Below are 24192 nucleotides of genomic sequence, written 5' to 3' on the forward strand. Positions count from 1 at the left end.
AGGTAAAAAATTCGGAGTACACACCGTGAGTTCAATTGCATTGTGGTATACTTAAAGTGACGTATCTATTTGAGAGTTAATATGTAAAAGTGATATAACCATTATAACTAATGCATGACTTTCTAATATTTTTTAAATAACTGATTTGTTTTGTAAAGATTAAAGCAGTATACTGTTTTGAGTAATCAAATATGGGAAACCCTGTATACCTTGCTTGTAATTCCTCATATTTCATGCTCAAGAAACGTGATATTTGGTATGTTTTTGTTTGTTTTTATGTGTATTAATACTAACATGAACAACACGATAGGTGCCACACGGGGGTCAGTTTTGCCTAGACATCTTTAGCACAAGAAACATTGTCCCAATTGTCGTTATTACAATGCCGTCCATTTTTACCCCCGAATGTTGCATTTGGCATTAGACTTATCACCAGTTTTATACTTACGTGAGCAACACGACATGTGCCATATTTTTTTAGCACTTCATGAAAACCTGTGATCAAACCCAGTTTTTGGTGGGGTTCGTGTTGTTCGGTCTTTATTTAAGAATTGAATACTTTTTTATATAGGGAATCACTGATGCGTGACTGGAGCGCCCCTCCCCCTTTAGGTCAATCAGCGGGCCCCCTTACAAAAAGTTCTGGATCAGTTTTCAGTAAATTTAAACTAAGTGCCCATTCCCTAGCAATTGAAAGAGGGCGTTATACCAACATTGAAAGAAGTAAACGCATTTGCTTATCCTGTAACAGACAAGAAATTGAGGATGAATACCATTTCTTCTCAATCTGTCCATGCTATACATCATTGAGGGATACCTATATACAAAATATTATTAAAAATCTTAATTTCAATTTTATTAAATTGCAGTCCGCTATAACACTGTAATGTAAATGTGTTTGTGCTAATAAATATTGTCTATTGTCTATTGTCTATAACAAAGTCAATCACATAGCTTCAAAAATCAAAAATGTTTAAATCAAAAAGCTCCTTAGAGCTTGTGTTGCTTATTTGTACTTATGCCGAATCAAAATAAAAGTTTTTCTTATGTTCTTCTTATCTTCTTAAATCAATAAACTTTAAAAATAATAGTCAGTTATTTGAATTGCATATGGTAAACAAAATAGATTACCTAATGCTAGCGAAATAACATAATATTTCATATTTTGAAAATTTCTATTTTCCAGCGCCGACAACACATTCACTATATTGCTGTTGCAGGTAAAATATCCATTTCTATAGAAATAAGCTCTTTTTCAGGCTTGAATTAAGATATTTTAAATAAAACCGGCAAAATAGCCACTGCCTATTTTTTTCGACCCCCATTTCCGAGGCAGAGTTTAAAGGTGGATCCAACAGACGGATCCGTTCGTCTATTTCCTTATTTCCATATGCATAAGCATATTATTCAGTGCCACTTATAGCTATCCAAGTTCATGAGTTTCCTTTTCTCTAATACCAACGCAATTAATAATATCGATTGGGTTTTCATCGTTTTCTTTGTGTAGTTCAATATTTGTGTCACCCTTTCTAACAGAAATTGTTACAGATATAGAGACGCATATTGTTAATATCATTTGCTAAATAACCACATTTATTATCATGATAAATCAATTGCACGGTACATACATTGTTTTTATATGCTGCATACCCAACTATTCAGCGTTCAGTGGCGTAGCAAGGCCATTCTTAAGTGTACGCACGAACTTCAGCGAGTGATCTGAAGGCCCCCAGCGACCCCATACCTCTGGGTTGGGAAAAAAACCAAGAGGCTCACACATTATCGTTAAAAAGGTACAATTTTTGTCGTTCAAATTCATCGACAGCAACATACATTGTTGGTTGAGAACATTCCTTCATAGGAGATTATTTCAGCTTCCCAGTTGAAGGCTTTCCATTTCTATGTAGCAAAATTCAAGTAAAACCTGCAAATGGAGTTAATACCGGTATCTCCAGTTACTACAATATTTCCGACTTGCATTTCGATCCTATCACAGATTTCTTGAATTAGGTTGCTACTTAGACGGAAGCTATTCAACTAAGAGATCCAAGTGGTGAAATAACAAGCATCCCTTCGAAAAGTTTAAGAGCGCTATTTCGAGTTGGTTGACGGTTTCACAGATTCCGACGGACATGTTCCATAATTGTTTTCACCACAATTCTTTCCTCTTCCTCTAATTTGACATACCTAATTTGACTCATCACCGTAGGTTTACTTACATGAGCGTCACGTGGAGCAGGATCTGTTTACCCTTCTATAGGGCACCTGAGATCCAGTTTTAGGTGTGCTTCGTATTGCATAGTCTTAAGTTTTCGATGTTGTCTTTTTTGCACCGTTGTTTGTCTTTTCGTCAACATTCCTTGTTTGAAATGACATTGTCAGTTTTCAATGGATGAGTGTGACAACTATATAAAGTATATGTCCTCCAGAGATGAATATTGTATATCTTGATTTGATTAAAAAAACCAATAGATACATTGTTAAACAAGATACATATAGTTAGGAAAACAAATTTTTAAGTGCCAAAAGATGAAACTAGAAAAATTGAACTGCTCTCTGACGATAAAAAAAAAAACACCCGTCACCCTTTCACACGTTTTTTTCTCTTTTTAAATGATCTCCACTGTTTTAACACTATTTTCAGTTTACCGAGTGCATGTACCATCTGAAAAACAAACTATTTAGTTTTAAATATATCATGATTAATGGAACGTGACCATTGTAGATCCAAGACTTATAGGGTTTCATTAATTATTGATTCGCATATGGTTGTGAGTTGCCTTTTGAGTTTTCTTCAAAAGTATAACACTTTTCATGACCTTTTTGTACAGTATATCATTAAATTAGTGGCAAAGACATATTTTCTTTCTTATGATTATTCCGCCTTTTGATAATACAAATTGAATGTGAATTTACCAATGTTATATATTCAATATCGTTAGCTGCTATCAATATCTATATAATTACATTAGATGTATGTTTCATTATAATATTTTATTCTGATTGGCTAACTGCACATCTCGTGTTATTCCGTAAGCAGTTGCATTGCTCAATACAACTTTTCATTCATGATAACACGTGCTCCAACAATAAAGTGCACAGGTGAATTAAATAATAAAATATATAAAATTCGTGTTTTCATAATCATAGCTAAAAAATGTAATTATAAGTATTGAATGCTTCTTTTTGTAACTTTATAGGGTTGTAAAAGCGTTGACCGTGCGTACATTTTTAGAATGAAGCGCTTCTGCGCTTCATACAAAATGTACTTCGGTCAACGCTTTTACAACCCAATAAATTTACAAAAAGAAGCATTCAATTTTTAAGTAACAACTAGTCTATAGCTACACGTTCAATAGTCAAAATCTACGTAGCTGCTACGACATTGAACTCAACCCAAGGTTTTGCAGTTGAATTATATTTTTTTTCTATTGACCACCGTAACTGTATTCTTTCACGACGATTTTTCTACCGAATGACAGCTGTGGTCAAGTAAAAGTCCAGATACTGCCCTTTATTACGATCGACCATTATATCGCAGGGCCTACCTTATATAATTGTTGTTGATTTTTTCTCGGCCTGACCATTCATGAAATATTTGCCACTGGACGCAACGATCAATCGACCAATCAATTGTCCGGTGTAAGGATTAATCTGCAATTATAATTAACACGATCTTCGACAACTGGCAAAACATTTACCGTATGATAAGCTATAAAAGGCCCCTTAATAACAAAACGTGGAACACTTCACTAAAGTAAACCAGCTACCCTTCGTAAGCTAATGATATCTAAATATAGAAAAAAGTTATACCAGGCATTTAGCAAGTAACGTGAACTACTGGACTATATGTTCCCGGCTTTAGGTTGTTGTCTTTGATTTAATCAAACAGAAAAAATGAGTACAGAAAAGAATCAGAAAAAAATGGACTCTTTTATTTCACTCAACCATCTGTTGATCCGGAAACTGGAGTACCGTTTTAATACAATACTTTTCCCGTTAGACCGACACAACAAGAATGAGACAGAATTAAAAACATTTTTATGCATGGATAAAAATAAATCGAATGAGACCTGTTTTTTTTCCACATGAATATGATCTTCAATCTAAAAAAAGCTTGAAATAAATATATAAGACACGTTATCATTTGTGATAGAAACTACTTCTTTTGATAAAAAAGTGCAAATAATATAAAAAAAAACCCAACAACTTAAATACAGCAGTACTATGAGAGGACAATGGATTCGTTCGGTTACACACGAGCGCCATACGCAGGTATAGACGGCATACATTGTATTTACTTTTCACAAATCTGACCTCCCGAATTATATTTAGTATTTTGTGTAAACATGAGCGGCACGACGGGTGCCACATATGCCATGGAGCATGATCTGCTTACCCTTCCGGAGCACATGAGTTCCACCCTAGTTTTTGATAATGTTCGCGCTGCTCAGTCTTTAGTTTCTATTCTATGTTTTGTGTACTATTAATTGTCTGTTGGGTTTTTTAACAATGGCGTTGTCAGTTTATATTCGACTTATAAGTTTGAATGTCCCTCTTGTATCTTTCGCCTCTCTTTTACTAAATATCACTAAAGGAACAAGAACTGCAACTTCCTGCAGAAGAACAGGGATTCATCCCTGGATTTCTCAATGTTTATAGTTTCATGTGTAGTGTTGAAAAAAGTAAAATCACAAAAATACAGAACTTAGAGGAAAATCAATTCGGAAAGTCCATAATCACATTGCAAAATCAAATAACAAAACGCATCAAAAACAAATGGACAAGAGCTGTCATATTCCTGACTTGGTACAGGCATTTTCAAATGTAGAAAATGGTGGATTGAACCTGGTTTTATAGTGCTAACCCTCTCACTTTGATGACAGTCGAAAGGAAACCCTCTGTTTTGGTTGGATTCGTGTTTTTCAATCTTTTGTTGCAGTGTACATAGGAAACCCGACGTTCTTCATTTTGGTCATAGTGTATTACGATTTTATTTAACGTTTGGTTCTTTGTGATCTTCTCATTCGTTTTATAAACAGTTTATAAATTCAGGAAACGTTTTGGTGATGGCGAATTTAAGGTAATAAGATGCTTTTTAGAGACAAAATAAACATGACAACATATACCAGATTTAAAGAACTTTATTCGTGTTAAAACAATGATAATTACATACAAACATACATGAAAAAGGGAGAAGGTTTGGATCCATTAAAACGTTTAATCCCGCTGCAAATGTTTGCACCTGTCCTAAGTCAGGAATCTGATGTACAGTAGTTGTCGTTTGTTTATGTAATATATACGTGTTTCTCGTTTCTCGTTTTGTTTATATAGATTAGACCGTTGGTTTTCCCGTTTGAATGGTTTTACACTAGTAATTTTGGGGCCCTTTATAGCTTGTTTTTCGGTGTGAGCCAAGGCTCCGTGTTGAAGGCCGTACCTTAACCTATAATGGTTTACTTTTTAAATTGTTATTTGTATGGAGAGTTGTCTCATTGGCACTCACACCACATCTTCCTATATCTATGAAATTATATGAAACAATTCTAATTAAAATACTTGAAGAAATAGTGAATCTCTTCTATATTAGTTCATGAAATGTAATAAGGTTGGTACCAAGGAATTTAGCTTTTTAGTGCAAATGTGGTATAATCAGACAAAATATACTAGGGGAGTATTTAGGGGCAATTCCAATAATAACAGTTTCAAGTACTATAATTGAAGGGAAATCCTTTTATTTATAAAATACTGATATAAGTGAAGGAAAATAACATGTTTTAAAAACAATGTCCGAATGTCTTCGTCGCAATATGCAATTGAATTTCAAGTGTCCAAGTGTCTGGTTCAAATAAGTACATGCTCAGTTATTTACTCTTTGGTTAAATCCTCCCATGCAATCCAAGGTGCTTTGAATTTCCTACATTCACAACATTGTGGAGCTCTCAGTTGTAGTCTGCGTATACGTGGGAATGGTTGTGGACAGTATAGCCAAATGTTGAAGATTTTGTAGTTGCTTTGTACACACTTATATCTGTATGGGAACATCCAGGACATGCAAGGAACATTCTTACAATATTGTGGTCTGAAATGAGTAAAGTATGAATGAGAAGATGTGGTATGAGTGCCAATGAGACAACTCTCCATCCAAGTCACAATGTATGTTAATAATTATGGGTCAAGTAGTTTGTATTTATGAAAGTATTCTGTGTAAATTTGTTATTAATACATCATAACGTTGTAGAATCTGATGCATCTTGGGTAATTTTTTTTAAAGTGTACACCATAACGTCCTGATTGGTTGAAAATGTCATAAACAGTGGAATTTTAACCAATGACGTTGTACGAACAATGAAATTACCCATGATGCTTTAGATTCTGAAACGGCCAATTGGTGCAGTATGTCCTGCAACAATAATGACAATTTTTAAAACCAACATTAGATGTGTTTAAAAACTTTCAAGGGTTACAGGATACAGAAAGACAACTTTTCATCTCAGAAATGGATATTTTGAAAGCAATTACTAGTACATTTTAACTTGTGGTTGGAAAAAGCGAACCAGTGCATGATTTCTAAGAGTTATACGTCTAATTCTAAATCTGTTTCCTTATTTGAAGTTTTATGGCAAAGAATAACTTACTTGCAGTCAGCATACGTTATAGCTGTAAAAACAGTATTCCACCAGGGTTTAAACACGTAACACTTTTTCCCGTAATACCAAAATGTTTTACCAATATACAACGATCTGAACTTAGACTCACACATCGATGCGTTAGCAGGTTGTCTAAAAAAATTAAATATAAAAATAAGAAGAGTTGGTATGAATGCCAATAAGTCAATTTCTCACTAGATATCAAATACATATAAATATAAAGCCCGAGGAGTTGAGAAATGTACATCAACAAAAAAGCAACATGTTACAAATACAGTATAAATTGTTTTATTAATAATCTGAAGTCGTTTGTAGTACTGACAAATATTGAAAAGACGATTAATTAAGGGGGTTCTTGTTGCTCATTCTTTACTTTTCTATTATTGTATTTGTGTACTGTTTTTTTTATATAGATTAGACCGTTGGTTTTCTCGTTTGAATGGTTTTTAAATGGGACCCTTTATAGCTTGATGTTCGATGTGAGCCAAGGCTCCGTGTTGAAGGCCGTACCTTGACCTCGAATGGTTTACTTTTATAAATTGCTATTTGGATGGAGAGTTGTCTGATTGGCACTCATACCACATCTTTCTATATCTATCATATATGTTGTTTGTTTTGTGGTCGTTTTTTGTGTGTTTTTGCCATGGTATTGTCAGTTTGATTTCGGTTGATGAGTTTGAATATACTTTTGATATCTTTCGCCTCTCTTTCATAGTGTTTCTATGTCTATAATTCATATCTTCGGTAAAATATATGTACATATAGGATGCAAGCGTGTGTCTACCTTTGAAATTAATAATTATGAGCTTGTAATAGCAGAAATAATTGTTTTCTGTCAGCGACTGGTGTCCTTAATAAAACAGTACACGAAAGAACACACTTCCAATTACAAATTCAAAAGATTTTGGTCCAGATTGAAGCATGAATGAGAAAATCAATTAAAAATAATGCATATGATATTACTCGATTTATTTCACTTGACTGGGCTGAGTTTAACCGATTTGCTCACAATAAAACAGTCCATCTATAGATAGGTGTTGTAGGATAAACTCATCAATGAAGTCCAGTCATTGTTTTGTAAATTCTTTTGATGACAGTGAAAGGTGATTAGAAATCAGTAATAATTATAACGGCAATCATTCTTATCACACACATCTTCAAATAGACCATTTTGTCCTTATTCAAATTAAAACATAAGCTCCGTCAGATCAGTTGAAATAACATTGGTAATAAATATATTTATCTTACGGTGGTGCGATCCACGGGTCTTTTGTATTTAACGAAATGAGGCTTTGTGCAGCGTCTTTGTCACTCTTTAGCTGCTCATAATCTCGTGCATTCTGTTTAGAGAGTTCTTTCTCTGCTCCGTCTATTTCAGACCTACGATAGAATAAGATTTAGAGTAATTAAGCTTAATCAAAGATTTATTTTAGAAACAGGGAGATTTGGTCCATAACCATTATCTTTATGGCGATGTCGATTTAGACGTTGAAACTTTGATTTAATGTTACCTTATTATCGAAACATTTACATATTTCTCAGATATATGAACCATAATTAGAAAAAATGAGTTGATCACATATTTCGATCAAACTGACTTCTGAGTAACTGGCAAACCACAGAATAAACATGTTAAATGTGAATTGAAAATTAGATTATATGAGTTTTTTATACTATGTTCTTAATTTTGTCACTTTTTTTTAGAGGGAGACGGATTTATATAAGTTTTTCTTATTTCCCAATCCCTGTATTTATATTGTATAATTATATTTCATGCACATTTTAAAATAAAATATTGTTTAAACTAAGCTTAATCAACATTCCACCATGGAATTATTTCATGTTCATGCTAGCTATAATATTTTATTGGTATCAGCTAACATGATTTATATAATATTATATAATAGGTACAAAATGTATGAACTCCGAATGGTTAAACTATCACCAGTACAATAAAACATAAATAAGGCACTCAATTTTTAAATAAATTATAAAGACATGTTTTATATATAGAACGTCATACCATAATTATGCCTTGATTTGCATCAGAAAATAATTGATATGCCATCTTTATTTGTTTGTTGCATTAGGTCCTTAGTTTCTTGGATATACTTTTTTTGACTTTTTGATATTAGACAATCTGAATTATTCCATTTGTGGTATTATCAAGTATTATATAGTACGAATAGTTTAGTATGATCCTTTTATGCGTTTTGTATTTTGAATAAATCAGCATATACCTCCGAAGAAAAGTGATATTCACCGGATTAGACCTGGTGTTAGACGTATTATTAATTTGGCTAGATAATTATCAGAAAAAATGGTTTGAAAATTCTTTCGAAACATGGAATGGTACAATAAGTGTCTGTTGTTTCGGTAACATGTCTTTTAAAAATCTGATTTTGGCGTTGGCTTAAAATAAAAATTAATTGGAACCAAATATGAACCACGCGAAAGATAGTGAATTATATTTTTAAAACGTGAAAAATCGTAAATTGTTGGAAATTCATTTGTAGGTGTAAAGTAAAATAACATAAATACCAAACTCGAAGGACCGAGATAAATTCAAAACGAAAAGTATCTAATCAAATAGCAAAATCTAAAGCTCAAACACATCAAACGAATGGACAACAACTGTCATATTCCTTACTTGGTGCATGCATTTTCTTATTAAGAAAACGGTGGACAAAAGAGATAAAATTATGAAATTTTGGCCATCTGAGTGATGCGGGATTCCCTGAAAAGCCAGTTTGTTTTAGATTTATGAGTTTGACTGTCCCTTTGGTATCTTTCGTCCCTCTTTTAAATTTAGATTTATCGCAAATCATTTTTAAATTAGTTTCTTGAAGTGAAACTATAAGGAAACTTTACAAAAACAAGGATACACTAATTACAAACGTCATATGCTAAGACAAATTAACTCATCATAGATACCAGGATTAAATTTTGTATTTTCATATTATTATAAGACAAACTATCATAGGTAAGTCAAACTCACTCAGGGTATTTATCTCCATCATTGAAATCAAATCCTGCTAGAATATCATCATTATACTGGGCATCACATTGGTCTTCTTCTTGGCAGAAGCCATATGCAAAGACACAGAAGAATACCTACAAAACAGAAGGAATTGATAATACAAATCAATTATGTGAACAAGCACATGCATTTTAATATGCATCTATTAAATGCAGTTTATTTAGTTTGCACCCGTTTTCAGAGCACATATGTGAAATCATCAAAGATAAAATACATGTTAACAAACTTAATGCCTATACCAAGTAGAGAATATGACAGTTCTTGTCGATTCGTTTTTGATGTGTTTTGTCATTTGATTTTGCCATGTGTTTAGGGACTTACCGATTTGATTTTCCTCTGAGTTCAGTATTTTTATGATTTTAGTTTTTTTTATACGAGTAAACAAAGTTAACTGTAGTTTAATGAAATGACAATGCAATGTTCCAATGGATGTCGATGGACGATATTTAGTATTAAATCTTATGAATGTAAGAGTCGTATTGTTTTTTGTACAAAGGTTGTTTATTAATGCTCAAAACTTGCGTTATTTTCCCCATTAACAATGCATATGAATAAGGTACCATATTTGAATTAGATCAAATATTGCAAATGGAACTTGACAAATGAGCATTAGTTTTTAAATGTTTATAGCTTATAATTTAAAGATGATGGCATAAATGCACAGATAGATAATCAAAATATATAAATGATGAAAAAAATAATGGACAAATACAAAATCAAAGAAATAAAAAAAATAGAATACGAAAATAATTACATAATCAAGTAAACGCGAGAGGTCAATAGATACTGAAAACAAAATAAAAATAAAAATGAATAAATGAAATACTTCTGGAGAACCATTTTGAACGTGAGAATTAGAGGCACTTGTATATATAATTAACCAATGTTCAAATATTATATTTAAAAATCAGTTATAACTTTAAAAATAATTTCTATAGGATAATATATGAATTAAAATAGAAATAGATACGTACCAATGTTCTTAATATTTTCATCTTGGATAAATATTGTTGCTGCTGAATATGTTGATGATTTGAATTAAGCACCGTTTGTTGTATTTATACTGGATAAAGACTTTTGATTGGTTGATATTATATCCAATCAAAATAAAGATGAAATATTGTCGCTTTAAATTTTTTCGGTCCACTGAAGCAAAATGTTGATAAGATTTTAACTGTTGTTATGTTAATTTATGTCAGAAGGGCAAGGTTTTTTTATTAAATGTTTTTTTCATGTGTATTTCAATGCTATTTTTAAGATTTCATTATCAGGCGATCATTTGTAAATTTTGTTCACAAATTAATTTTATTACTAAAAAAATGTATTCAAACGAGTTGCAAAGTAAATTGTTTTCGGCAGACAAAACAATATTTGTTAAAAGTTGTTTCCTTAAAATAATAATTTAGTGCATTATTATCAAACTGTATTTTTTTCTTTTTAGGAAAATAATAAAAATAAGGAAACATTTAGTTTTTATTAAAGTTTAAAGTAAATACTAAAATTTGTACCTGAAAAAAGAGTATAATATTTTGTCTGATGCAAAACTTTCGTTATAAATATATAAAAACTCTTGGATATTGGAATTGTTTATAATCGCATCATTTTCATCATTTATGAAAACAACAGTGTTATGCATGAAATGAAAGTCTAGATAACATCAACTTCAAGTTCGTGGTGCATGATCGTTGGTTTTCTATTTAGTGTTTTATATGCTGTCGTTTCGTCCTTTCTTCTTGTTTTGTCATGGTTTTATCGGTCTATTGAATTTTTATTGTCCTTTTGTTATCTTCCGACTGTTTTTTTTCTTCACAATATATTCAAAGTAATACAAGTAGCATATTGGGGTTCGTGTTGTTTATTCTTTAGTTTTCTATGTTGTGTCATGTGTCCTATTGTTTGTCTGTTTGTCTTTTTCATTTTTAGCCATGGCGTTGTCAGTTTATTTTTCGATTTATGAGTTTGACTGTCCCTCTGTTATCTTTCGTTCCTCTTTTAAAAAAAAAAGTTTGATCGCTTGATAATGAAATTCTTTTTAAAATAGCATTGAAATACTTTTCATACATGTTATGTAATCAATCATATATGAAAACAAATTTTTCGGTTCGACTCTAATTTTCGGTAAAGTTCTTGTTGATCAATTTTTATTTTTAGTTTTCTATGTAGTATTTTGAATACTGTTCATTGTTTCATGCTTTTTAAAATCGTTTGTCGGTTTATAAATTTGGATTATCCCATAGGTATTTTTTGTCTCTTTTTGAAATTTGATATATTAGAATACTGTAGTTCTTTTTTCCCTAAAAGAGTACAGTCAGTGGACAAAAGTGAGTTCTCACTCAATAAATGTCTTATCATTTCAACTAAAATCAATATTTTTCAAAAACATATTTCATAATAACTGCATCACTGATTTTATATGAAATAAACACAATAATAATTAAACTAAAATAAATAAATAAAACATAACAAGAATAAACTTGAAAGTAGTAACATACTTTGTAAATTGTACATCGCTACATGTAAAACATATTTGGAAGAGTATAAATTTCGAAGTGTATTCAAGAACATATTTCATAATAACTACACCACTGATTTTATATGAAATAAACACAATAATATGTAGAAATCTGGGAAAGTTTGCCAAGTATTCTAACCAAATTAAAATCGTAAAATTTGCATTTGTGTCTTACCCATTAGATAATGATAACATCCCTCACAAAAGTTATGACAAAATAAACGATAAAACTTCCGACATTTCTACATCTTATGGTGTCTATTATATGAAAATCTTTCAAAAAGTCGCTTTGAATTTTTTTTTGAAATCGATTTTAGTTGAGATGATAGGACTTTTTTTGAGTGGGAACTCACTTTTGTCCTACGACTGTACACCATATTTTCAAAGTTTAGGTTATGTTTTGTTTAAGTTGTATATGCATCATGCTCTCCGTCGATTTTCAAATAATCAAAACTAAAATAAATAAATTAAAAAAATAACAATAAAATTGAGAAAGAATAGACTTGAAAGTAGTAAGTTAACATACTTTGTGAATTTTCATCGCTACATGTAAAACATATTTGGAAGGGTATAAATTTGAAGTGTTTTCTAAAAATGAAATAGTTCATTAATGTGCGTATTGCATTTGTCTGAATTAAAAAACAACAATAGCACTTAGTAAAGTTTACCCTTGCCATGTACAATGCATAGAATTTTTTTCAGGATACCAATAACTCTAGGATGGCTGGGTCGTTGCTTGTTTTCGGCCATTTTTTTGAAATTCTTCTAATTTTCCTGATTCTTACAAATTCTAGCAGTTAAACCGATTGTCCAAAATCAGAAACTATATCAGCATTTCATATTTATTCATTTTGTTTTTTATGATTGATGTTGAACACTTTATCTTCTATTTAATTTTCGGAATTTCACCCGGGATCATGCGTAAAACATTCATACAAACTTGTGAATAGAAAATAAAACCCAAAATAACGTCTCGAATGGATTCTCGTGGGCATTGTTATTTCGTTCCTTCAATGCTTGCAGCTAGTCTTCGGGGGATAGTTATCTTTCATGGGCAATCTTACTTCACATTATTATGTCATATAATTTTCAAAAGTACTAGAACACACCCGTGAAATCGCTGGTCCGTGACTGAATTAAAGTACATAACTTTGTGTAAGCCTTATTTCAGCCTGGATATTTAGTAAAGTCATGCTGATTATAAGATGCAGTTTTCTCTACTTTCAAAATCTTTCTGTTTAAAACAGTCGACCTGGAACTTATCAATTATTGGTAATTTTAATTATTTGAAAAACAATTGGGCCAGGAATGGAGTTATTTGTTATCAACAGCATTGTCCAATATTAGTTATAAATAAAGTTGAAATCTTTGTTTCTCTGTTTTCCGTCATGCCGGCTAACAAATTGAAACTACCTATATGCCTAATTTTAACTCTCGATTTTTAGTATTCGTATTGTCATCTTTTAAAGTGAATATTACAATAGGAAACAATGTGACAATGATATAATTTAGTAATGTCATCTATGTGATTATGACCCGTGTATATATCAAATGCTAAATTCACCGTTTGATGGTGCGCCTGTCAGATGTGAATATACTATTGGTTTCGGTATCGGATTCGACCCAGAACTTGTTAATTATTGGCAATATTAATTATTGGGAAAACAAAAGGGTCTGTAGTGATGTAATTTTTAATCAACACCATTGTCCTATATTAGCTATATCTCAAGTGGAATTTTTTGATTTGTCGTTTTTACCCGATGACGGCTGACAAATTGGACCTCGTTATTTTAGTATTATAGATATACACTTTCACATAAAAACGCGAAAACTTAATTCTTTGGGAAAAACCTTTAAATTTTGTGAATTCAAATTGAGCTCCAATATTATAAAATGGAAATTGTATATTTTCAATAGTTTATAAAGATTTTTATTATTAAACTATACATTATCATTATTTGGTGCTCTTAAAAAAATATTGTGTAAAATACTTTGGAGAAAAATGAGATAGAGAATTTTGATTGGTGGACATGTATCCAATCAATATTACAGTAAAAGTATACGAATATCAACGGTCCAATGAAGTCAGTAGGGCTTGGTTAACAAAATATGGTTTTAGGAGTTCTTTGAATTTATTTCAATGCTATTTCATCATCAGATTATCATGCATATATTTGTCAACAGTTTTTGTTTATGTAGAAACTTTATTAAAACACATTTTAAGTATGTAGCAATAACAATTATCTTCATCTAACAAAACTTATTTTTTTAAGTTATTTCCTTAAAATAATAATTTATCTTTATTGTTGTAGATTTATATTCATGAAAATACAAAATTAAATAAATAAAAGTGATCCTTTCTTTTTCGCTTTTAATGAAAATGATAAAATAAAAGACGGTACATCGATTTGTTCGACTTTTTTTAATTAAAAACAAAAAAGATTACCCTAAAACTTACTTTAAAATGTTTTTAGCCCATGAACTAATAGAAAAAACCCACCCTTTTTTGTACGGTAATGGTGTATGTCCTTGATATCCTTTCCATCATTTATGATAGAAAAAATATTGCGGTTTCTAATAAAAAATTCGTCAATTTTTTTTCTATTCGACATTCTTTTTCGGCGGAGTTCGTGTTGCTCAATGTTTAGGAGAGAACTGTATTGTATTTTAAGCTCCGACGGCATCAATTGGGGATTTGATGGTCGCAAATTAAGTTTACTGGCGACCATCAAATCCCCAATTGATGCCGTCGGAGCTTAAAATACAATATTGTTATCTTATCTCAATTCTAATGAAACTGACAGAAAACAACGTTAAAACATGTACTTAAAATCTGTCATATGCCGTCTGCGCATGCGCGTACGTCCCATAGCATCAATTATTGATGCCATGTAAAAAAGTGACGTTATCTAATCAAAATGAACGTTACAAACGTTGTTGCATTAGAATTAGATATATATGTAGTGTATTGTTAACTGTTGATGTTCCATTAATTATTCCTACTTCTTTTCTTTTCTGTTATGTTATTTTTTTCGGCTTATGAATTAATATTGTCCCTTTGGTATCCCTTGTATCTTTAATTATAACACAATGTAATCTTGTATCTAGAAAAAAGAAGATATAGTATGATTGCCAATGAGACAACTCTGTAAAAGATACTAAAATGACAGAAATCAACAGCTATAGGTCATCGTATTTTGTGTTGATTAGTTTGTCTTTTGTGCTTTTTAGTTTATTGCCATATTGTTTTTCGTCGACATTTGAGTTTTAAATATTCGGTATCTTTCTTTTTTAAAGTATTAATATAATTTTGATTGTTGAACATAGCAGCATGTAAGACAAATGTGAAGTTCATAAATTTCATAAAGTAAAATAACAAATATACCCCGCTTCGAGGAAAATAAAAAAAAGAAAAATCCGTAATCGAAAGGCAAAATTAAAAGTTCAATTCATGAAATATATGGATAACAACTGTCATAACCCTCACTGAGTACAGGCATTCTTGTATGTAGACAATGGTGGATTAATCAAAGCAATGAACACCTGTTATATATAAATAATTACATTAGATGGAATGTTTCATTAAAATACTTTATTCTGATTGGCTAACTGCACATCACATGTTATTTCTTAAGCAATTGCATTACTCAATAAAACTTTTCATTCATCATAACACGTGGTCCCACAATAAAGTACACAGGTGAATTAAATAAAAAAAAAATCGTGTTTTCATTATCATAGCTAAAAAATGTAATTATAAGTATTGAATGTTTTTTTTTTGTAACTTCATAGGGTTGGAAAAGCGTTGACCGTGCGTACATTTTTAGAATGTACTTCGGTCAACGCTTTTACACCCCAATGAAGTTACAAAAAGAAGCATTCAATTTTTAAATACAAAATGATGAAGTGATAGCACAATAATTCAAGGTGAATATTCTATAATAAAAATTGTAGCCGTGGTTGAAATCATATTGAGCATTACTTCATTGCGAACACACATACAGCAAAAATATGCATTTTCTATTTGTTTGAAAACAACCAACTGTTTTTCGATGAATAGCATATTTTAGATGACATATGTATGTTTTATTTTGAAGCTTTTTCTCCTACCAACTGTTTCAAAAAATAATTTGCGACTTTAAAACTCATTCTCGTGATAATGCTGAAAAGAATGTATATATTCATTTCATCTATTTATTTAATGAAAAATCCTTTTGTTAATATATAATAAATGTCATTGTCTTCTTTATTTAGTAAAGTATGATATGCAAAACACAAATTCATGTATTTCATTGAAAGTACTGTGAAAACTGCTAATCAAGTGACAAAGAATCGCACTATCCTACACACATTTCGTTTTAATTTTAATTGATCCTGTTTACCTTAGTTTTGTAAATTTATTTGAGAATTCCTTTGATCGTCAATTCACATTTTTAAAAGGTTGGGTTAATGTAAATGTATTTCCTTATGGAGACTGCTGAGGCAATACTTTGTTTTACAACCAGGATTATTTACGGAAACACAATCCGCAATTTAACTTTACCTACGTATGTATCATTATATGAGTTCGTGCCTTATGGCGTGTGTCATACTTATTATCCATTAAATTATATACTGATATTATCTACACTCCTTTGTAATGTCGATTTCTTTTCTTATGGTTCGATGACCAAACTTTAAATTATATCCGTATATTTTCATTTGATGATGTTTATCCAATGATATGGAAGCTTACTTCGATATAAAGGCAAGGCACCGCGAAGTTCAAACATACAACACTCTACTCATTTATGAATAGAAATCACAGATATGGCTGTTCTAAGAATTTTGGTAAGTAATTGAATATTTTCTAAACTTTAAAATATGACTAACCATGTACTTAGATTTAGTAATAAATAAATAGATATATACTTTATTAACTAAATATATTCTCAAATACTCATGATTTTATTATTATTTAAAATAAAGTTTCTTGATTTTATCATTATTTAAATCTAAAATAAAGTTTAATGATTTTATCATTATTTAAATTTAAAATAAAGTTTCTTGATTTATTCTAAATTAATTTTCATTTTGTTTTTAATTTTTTTCTTGTGACCTGATCGAAATCTAAAATTTGTGAATTTATGAATTGAGTCCCTGAAATTTTTCAACACCTTGCATTTGTTCAAATCAAAATTTCAAAAAGTTTACGTAACGCCAAAAAATATATTGAAATTGGAACTGGTTTCGTATATACGTATTTATTCAATAGTAAATAATAAAAGGTATCGTTCCTTGATTAGCCGTAACTAATGCTCAGCAATCTTAAACTGTTAAAATTGTATTAATATATTAATTGGTATTTTTTTGTAAATCCAAATGAAAAAAAAAATGCATGTTAACGAAGAACAAATTTGTTTAAATCATATATTATAAAAGGCATTGTGTTCACAAAAACATTTGATTCTAAGGCAGTAAAAATGTAGGTATGACTGTAGAACGAAAATAAATGATAGAAAGCAAAATGTTTTCACTGTAGTATTAAATTGAATTGTGCGTAACTATACAGGCAATACATCTAGTCGTAATGTCTCCTATTAATTCTAAATGTAACCATTAATTATACCAACTGGAATTAAGAATACCAGATTCTTAAAAAAGTTTAAAAACGATTGAAGAATGAAAATTCAGAATACTAATTATTGTTTCTAATCGTTCAGGCACTTATCAGTTCTTTGCCCTTTCAATTGAATAATGAATTCTTATTACAGGGGATTCTGTTTTGTTTTGTTGCTGTTGTTAACTGTCAGATTTGTGCATCAGAGGCTAAAACTGAAGATCCATTTCAAGGAAAATTAGAAGATGAAAAGGGCTATCCAAAGTAAGTTAAAAAACAATATAATTTCTGAAGTTGATATTCGTTTGGTTTTGTTTTAATTCTATATCTTTTGGAGGGAAAGGGTTATATTGTTGCAATTTTAATAAATTAAATGCAAGAATTCAAGTAGCCACGAAAATGCAAGTTTTCCTCAATCCACGAAAATTGATACCCACGAACAAATGTATCCACAGTATTTATAATTTTTTGGACTCGGCTCATGAAAAAGGTTGACCTATTGCAGAAACAAATCTGTGGTTGCAAATGTCGTTTGCTTATTTGCGTCTTTCAGAAGCTTTTTTTATTGAAGCAAACTTCTTGTATTAAAAAAATATATGATATTTTAGCTATACAGGACCACAAATAAATTGTAACGTTCATTAAACGCCATTTAGGTGTAATACTGGACGTTACAAACATTGAATTTCTATTGCTTCCTTTATTTTAAATTCACAAACACGCACAAAGGCATTTGTCAAACATACATGCTAAATTGATACATCCATTTTTTTTTTTAAAATGAAAACTAACTCGTTTTTTACCCTTTCCAGAGCTGAAATAGAAAGTGCGTATGAGAAGTTAGACCGGGACACAAAATCACTGATCGATAAAGACGCCGCTGAAATGGCAACTTTGAGTAAACTGGATTTTTTGCCGCCTGTGTAAGTACTGATGTTTTCTCATTTCAATCTTTTTGTCCATCTTTATTTCATCTTTCATTTATCACTAGTTTTCTTATTCATCATTTCTTTCTCACCTAATATGGTTTCGATTTCATGAAAAATTGTCAAGTATATTCTTACCAAAAAGAGACAAAATAAAAGCAATTCACCTGCTAAGCAACGTAGACAGGAACTGGGGAGGATCCAGTATATTTGAAAGTGAGGTTCATTGCATAAAATTGTATATAAACCGCTACTCTGAAATCCGATAAATTATAGCTAAATAGGTCAAAGACTTATACTTTGACTGTGTCGTAGTGTATGTAAATGAAACAATCAAAAGTGAAATAGTCAACAATTAAGATCATATCATTTAAAGGAGGTTTAACCTAAAACAAAATTTTTTTTAATTACAACAATTGTATGTGAGACCTGTAAGTTACTTGTCTTAGTGTTTCTTTATCATAAGTAGAATGTCAGTTCATCGTTTATTCATGCTGTATTTTTCATTACAAAGAGCGAATGAAATTATTGCTAAGAGGCATATTTATTTTTCAGTTCGCAATTTTCATCATCCCTTTGCCCTCACACATTTGTCACAGTCTATCCAAGAGGGTGGCATTTTCTAAGCAGTACTCTAGGAAAGTGTTGGATTCTCAATAGATGGTGGAATACCCCACTCTCATACGCTGTGTGCCCGTAAGTACAAATATGGTAGAAAATTTATCAAAACACTCCGCTCTCATAAACTGTTTACGAAAAAGTACAAATATGAAAGAAATTTTATTTAAATACTCCTCTCTCATACGTTGTTTGCGCGTAAGTACAAATATGATAGACATTTTATTAAAATCCGAGTTCATACGCTGTTTGCGCATAAGTATTACCAATGTTATTTCAACTGATCGGACGGAGCTTATGTTTTAATTGCATAAGGCCAGTCTATTTGAAGATGTGTGCGATAAAGATGATTGCCGTTTTAATTGATATTGAATTCTAATCGCCTCTCAGTGTCACCAAACGCATATACAAATGAACTGAGTTTATGATATGGGACGAATAACTGAACACTTCATTAATGAGGAGTTTATCCCAAAACTCCTGTCTATAGATGGACTGTTCTTAAATAAGCTAACTTCTTAAACCCCGCCCAGTCAAGTGAACTAAATCTAGTAATACAAATATGATGGACATTTTATTTAAAGGTTTTCATGCAGGAGAAGACAACCGGTGTATATCTAGACAAACAACTGGTGTCATTCTTTATACCCCGCGTTTGAATTACTTTTAAATCTAATTACTGGCCGTATTTTACAAGCAAATAAAACCTCAAAATATATTGTTTGAACTGCGCAATGGAATAACCCAACAAATATCGTTTCAATTTGTTGATTGAATAAACTTGTACAGATAAAAGATTTATAACTAAAAAGTTTAAGCTATATGAAATGAACCCTTTTAACATGTGTTTTTGTATTTTCTTATATATATCTGCATCAATTCCTCACGGAAATAAAACGTAATTTACATTATTTTTTATTGTATATTTGTAGAACAAAATCATGCGTAGGCCTACCTTGTCCTGCTAAAAACTACCGTTGTACACCATCGAACTACAAGGGATACGTAGCTTGGACCTATTGTCCAGGAAAAGGATTCGGTCGCAGATGGTTTAAATTGCCGCAGTGCTGTGAATGTCAAAGATTTAAATGTTGAGAGAAAGAGAGACGGAGACAGAGAACAATTTTGATCGAACAATTGATAATCATGTATCAATTACAAATGTTGAATAGAAAATAAAATCTTAATATAATAACGACTTTTAATTATTACTTGAATGTCGAATGCAGTGAATATTTTATTTTTAACTCATTTAATAGTGTCCTGGCAGACGTTATATGAAGCTTGCAGAACGCTGGAAAGCCAACCCGACAATGACCATCATAAAGAACACTATGTATAATCAAATGTAAAACTTCGACTTTAATCTTAGTAAATATATATTCGACAGTACCTTCTTAATTGACAAAACATGAGCAGATGAAAAATCAAAGCACAATAATTGCACAAAAAAAAACAACAAAAAAAAAACTGCAGTGGAGAAGCAAAACAACACAACATTGATATTAAGTATCACAAATCTCACCATTTCAGAATCTGATGCATACTGGGTAATATTTTCAAAATAGTGCACCAACATTTTGCAATTTAAATAGTTAAAACATTTTTAAATTGAACCAATGAAGTGACGTTATTTTTTTTATTTATCAGAAACATTGTTTTGGTCTGTCAAATTTATTTCTTTATTGACAATGAGAATACGTTATTAAATCATGCAAAGTATTGTCATGGTATTTTTATCAGTCCAATGAATAATTTATTGGATATTGCAGATATTTGGATTTCCCCGCGGTTCGTATAGTAAAGCGGGAAAATATTGTATTGTCGTTACGTTTTCATAAATATTCATCAGGCGTGACAAAATTGACCAATCAGAATTCGAATTTTGTGTTACGATATATTGCTGTTATTGAAGCACTTCACTTTCTAGCCGTCGTTCAACATAGTAAGCTCCTTTATTTTTAATTGCTGATTGCAATTAAAGTTGTTTTTATTTATTCGTATATGTATTTGCTAATTAAAGGTGTGGTCCGCCACTTTTATCCGGAGATAGGCTCGAGCATTAGCACGGATACAGGTTTCCATTCATATTCATATATCATGTGAACGATTGTTGGTTTTTCCTGGACGGCCTTGACTATCTATGAAGGGTAAACATTCAGAAATTTAAGCGAATACACTGTGGATACATTGATATTTGAAATTTTAATAATTGTTAAAATGTGTACTGCTGATAATTATTTGAGATACAAATTAAATACGGCGTCTATCACGTTCAACGGGCTGTCGGCAGATTTATATTTGTGTTTTAGTTATATTTAGTCATGGAGTAGAGGTAATACAGAGATAGTCTCAGTGGAATATAAAGACAATTTGTCATAATCCGTTGCGATTTAGAGCTTTATAAATACATATGGTTTTCTCATGGAATGACTTTTACCAATCATAAGCACCTGAGATGAACCCAGTTTTTGGTGTGGTTCGTGTTGGTTAGTCTTTAGTTTTTATATGTTGTGTGTTGGATTTTATTGTTTGTCTGTCTTGTTCTTTTTTAACCATTGCATTTTTAATTTATTTTCGATCTATGAGTTTTATTGTCCCTCTGGTATCTTTCGCCACTTTTTTATGACTTTTTAACAGCATTATACTACTGTTACATTTATTCATTAATAGAAATGAACGAAGATGTAAAGTGTAGGTCAATGGACCCAAAATAGATATTGCACAAAATTTTCTAGTTATAAAAAAAGGTTACAACATGTGCGATCAAAGCATATAATGGTGTTTCCTAAAAACATCATGATAACTACGTCTCAAACGACCCTTATAGATATACAAATTAGGTGGGAAAAAGAATGGGAGATACTAAGGGTACATTTTAAACTTATCAGCCGACGCGAAATGACAACAAATCCCAACAACAAAAATAATTGCAATGGAATGCAATGTATGCATTTATACCCTATAAAGTCAACACAAACTACTTGGAATAAGAAATACTGAGCAATATGAAATTTTTAAATTGCGGATTGTATTAGCGTAATTTAAAGAAATATGGAATAAATGATGACCATTCTAACGGCAAAAAAATAATTTGCTTTTTCACGGAAGAAAGACTTTATTTATTATTTTCAACATATTGGTGAGCTTTTTCTAAATTGGTTATCACTAATCCTAAACTTGACAATAACATTAAATGATTTAAACGACTTGGTCTGTCAGCCTGTTAAAAAAATATATTGAAAACTGATTATGTCATAACATTTATTATTATCAATTTATATTGAGCATTATTATCATACTTGACTTTTATACTAATGTATGCAAAATTTATGTTTGCATTTTGTTTATGATTTTAAAAGAAAAGACATTGTCGGAAGGATAAATTCAGTAGTGAAATATTTCTTTTTGTCAATAAACTCATCATAGATACCAGGATTAAATATTGTATTTACGCAAGATGCGCGTTTCGTCTACAAAAGACTCATCAGTGACGCTCGAATCCAAAACAGTTGAAAAGGCCAAATAAAGTACTAAGTTGAAGAGCATTGAGGACCAAAATTCCGAAATTTTTTGCCAAAAACAGCTAAAATAATCTATTCCAGAGGTAGAAAGCCTTAGTATTTCCAAAATTTCATGTTACTGGGTAAACATGACATTAAGAATCATGCTCAGCATGTCAGTCTAGTTCACAAAGTATGGTTCGTCTTTACATCAAATCATTATGTTCTCGTCGGGGTGTGCATAACACATTGGCAACGGAACGACAAATATAAATTAAGCCATCTATACCCTTGCCAATGCGAGTGTTACGCTTTTAACTATAAAACTATGCATCAATTAATTTCGGTTCAAAAGAATACAACTATTCCGTTTCAGAATTAGGTGCAACTGTTCACCATAATCACTGAACATGATTATAACTACTAAGTTTTTAAAATGTCTTTTTCAATCAAAAGGAGACAAGAGCTCATCTCAAAACCCCTTTAAACAACTATGTAAAACCTATAAACTGCGGAAAAGTCAACAGTTTCGGCATATATCATTCCAAATACTGAGTTATTGTCTTTTTAGCTGTACATTAATTGATTTGAAACCATGATCTGACAAAGTTTCGAACATTAGATCTACAAGGGTGCAATAATAATCTTAATACTGATCAGCTCTATTAGGAAAAAAACGAAATCCATGTAAAACAATTTTTAGGTACTCTACGTAATAAACATTACAAACTGATTGGTTCAAATCATGTAAGTAAAGCCAATTCTGATTTGTTAATATCATGTAAGTTAACCCAATTCTGATTGGTTAATATCATGTAAGTTAACCCAATTTTGATTGGTTCATATCATGCAAGTATACCCAATTCTGATTGGTTCATATCATGTAAGTGAACCCAATTCTGATTGGTCATATCATGTTAGTATGCCCAAGTCTGAATGGTTCATATCATGTAACCATTTAGAACCCAACCCAGAAGATAATTCACCGTCTGTTTCTTCCCTACCTGCAAAAAGGGACCACTCCGCAGTAGATAGAGCTTCGGTACAGAGGACTGTCATTCCAAAAAAGGTTCACTCCGCGATTGATTGTGATTTTGTACAGACTTGTCTTTCTATGTTGTGATGTTATACTACTGTTTCAGAAAAGAGAGAAGGTTTTCTACCATTAAAACGTTTAATCCCGCTGCAATTGTTTGCACCTGTCCTAAGTCAGGAATCTGATGTTCAGTGGTTGTCGTTTGTTTACGTGGTTCATAAGTGTTTCTCGTTTTTTTTATAGATTAGAACGTTGGGGTTCCCCTTTGAATGGTGTACACTAGAAATTTTTTAGGCCTTTATAGCTTG

The 24192-nt window shown here is 31.1% G+C and overlaps 2 protein-coding genes across 2 annotated transcripts; one reads left to right on the top strand and one right to left on the bottom strand.

The window, feature by feature from the left end:
* Positions 1-5836: 5836 nt before the first annotated feature.
* On the bottom strand, positions 5837-10717 carry LOC139499225 (uncharacterized). The gene is made up of 5 exons (XM_071287901.1): positions 10665-10717; positions 9649-9764; positions 7899-8030; positions 6639-6782; positions 5837-6082 (listed from the first exon to the last, which is right to left on the bottom strand). The coding sequence occupies exons 1-5, from the start codon at positions 10683-10685 to the stop codon at positions 5869-5871; spliced, it is 627 nt and encodes a 208-aa protein (XP_071144002.1). The 5' UTR covers positions 10686-10717; the 3' UTR covers positions 5837-5868.
* A 6241-nt stretch (positions 10718-16958) lies between these two features.
* On the top strand, positions 16959-20540 carry LOC139497317 (uncharacterized). The gene is made up of 5 exons (XM_071285507.1): positions 16959-17032; positions 17956-18065; positions 18614-18724; positions 19283-19423; positions 20278-20540. Exons 1-5 carry the CDS (start codon positions 17012-17014, stop codon positions 20438-20440), a joined length of 546 nt encoding a protein of 181 aa, XP_071141608.1. The 5' UTR covers positions 16959-17011; the 3' UTR covers positions 20441-20540.
* The last annotated feature ends 3652 nt before the right edge of the window (positions 20541-24192 follow it).

The sequence above is a fragment of the Mytilus edulis genome, chromosome 12 (assembly GCF_963676685.1).
Source record: "Mytilus edulis chromosome 12, xbMytEdul2.2, whole genome shotgun sequence".
Classification (NCBI taxonomy): Eukaryota; Metazoa; Mollusca; class Bivalvia; order Mytilida; family Mytilidae; genus Mytilus; species Mytilus edulis.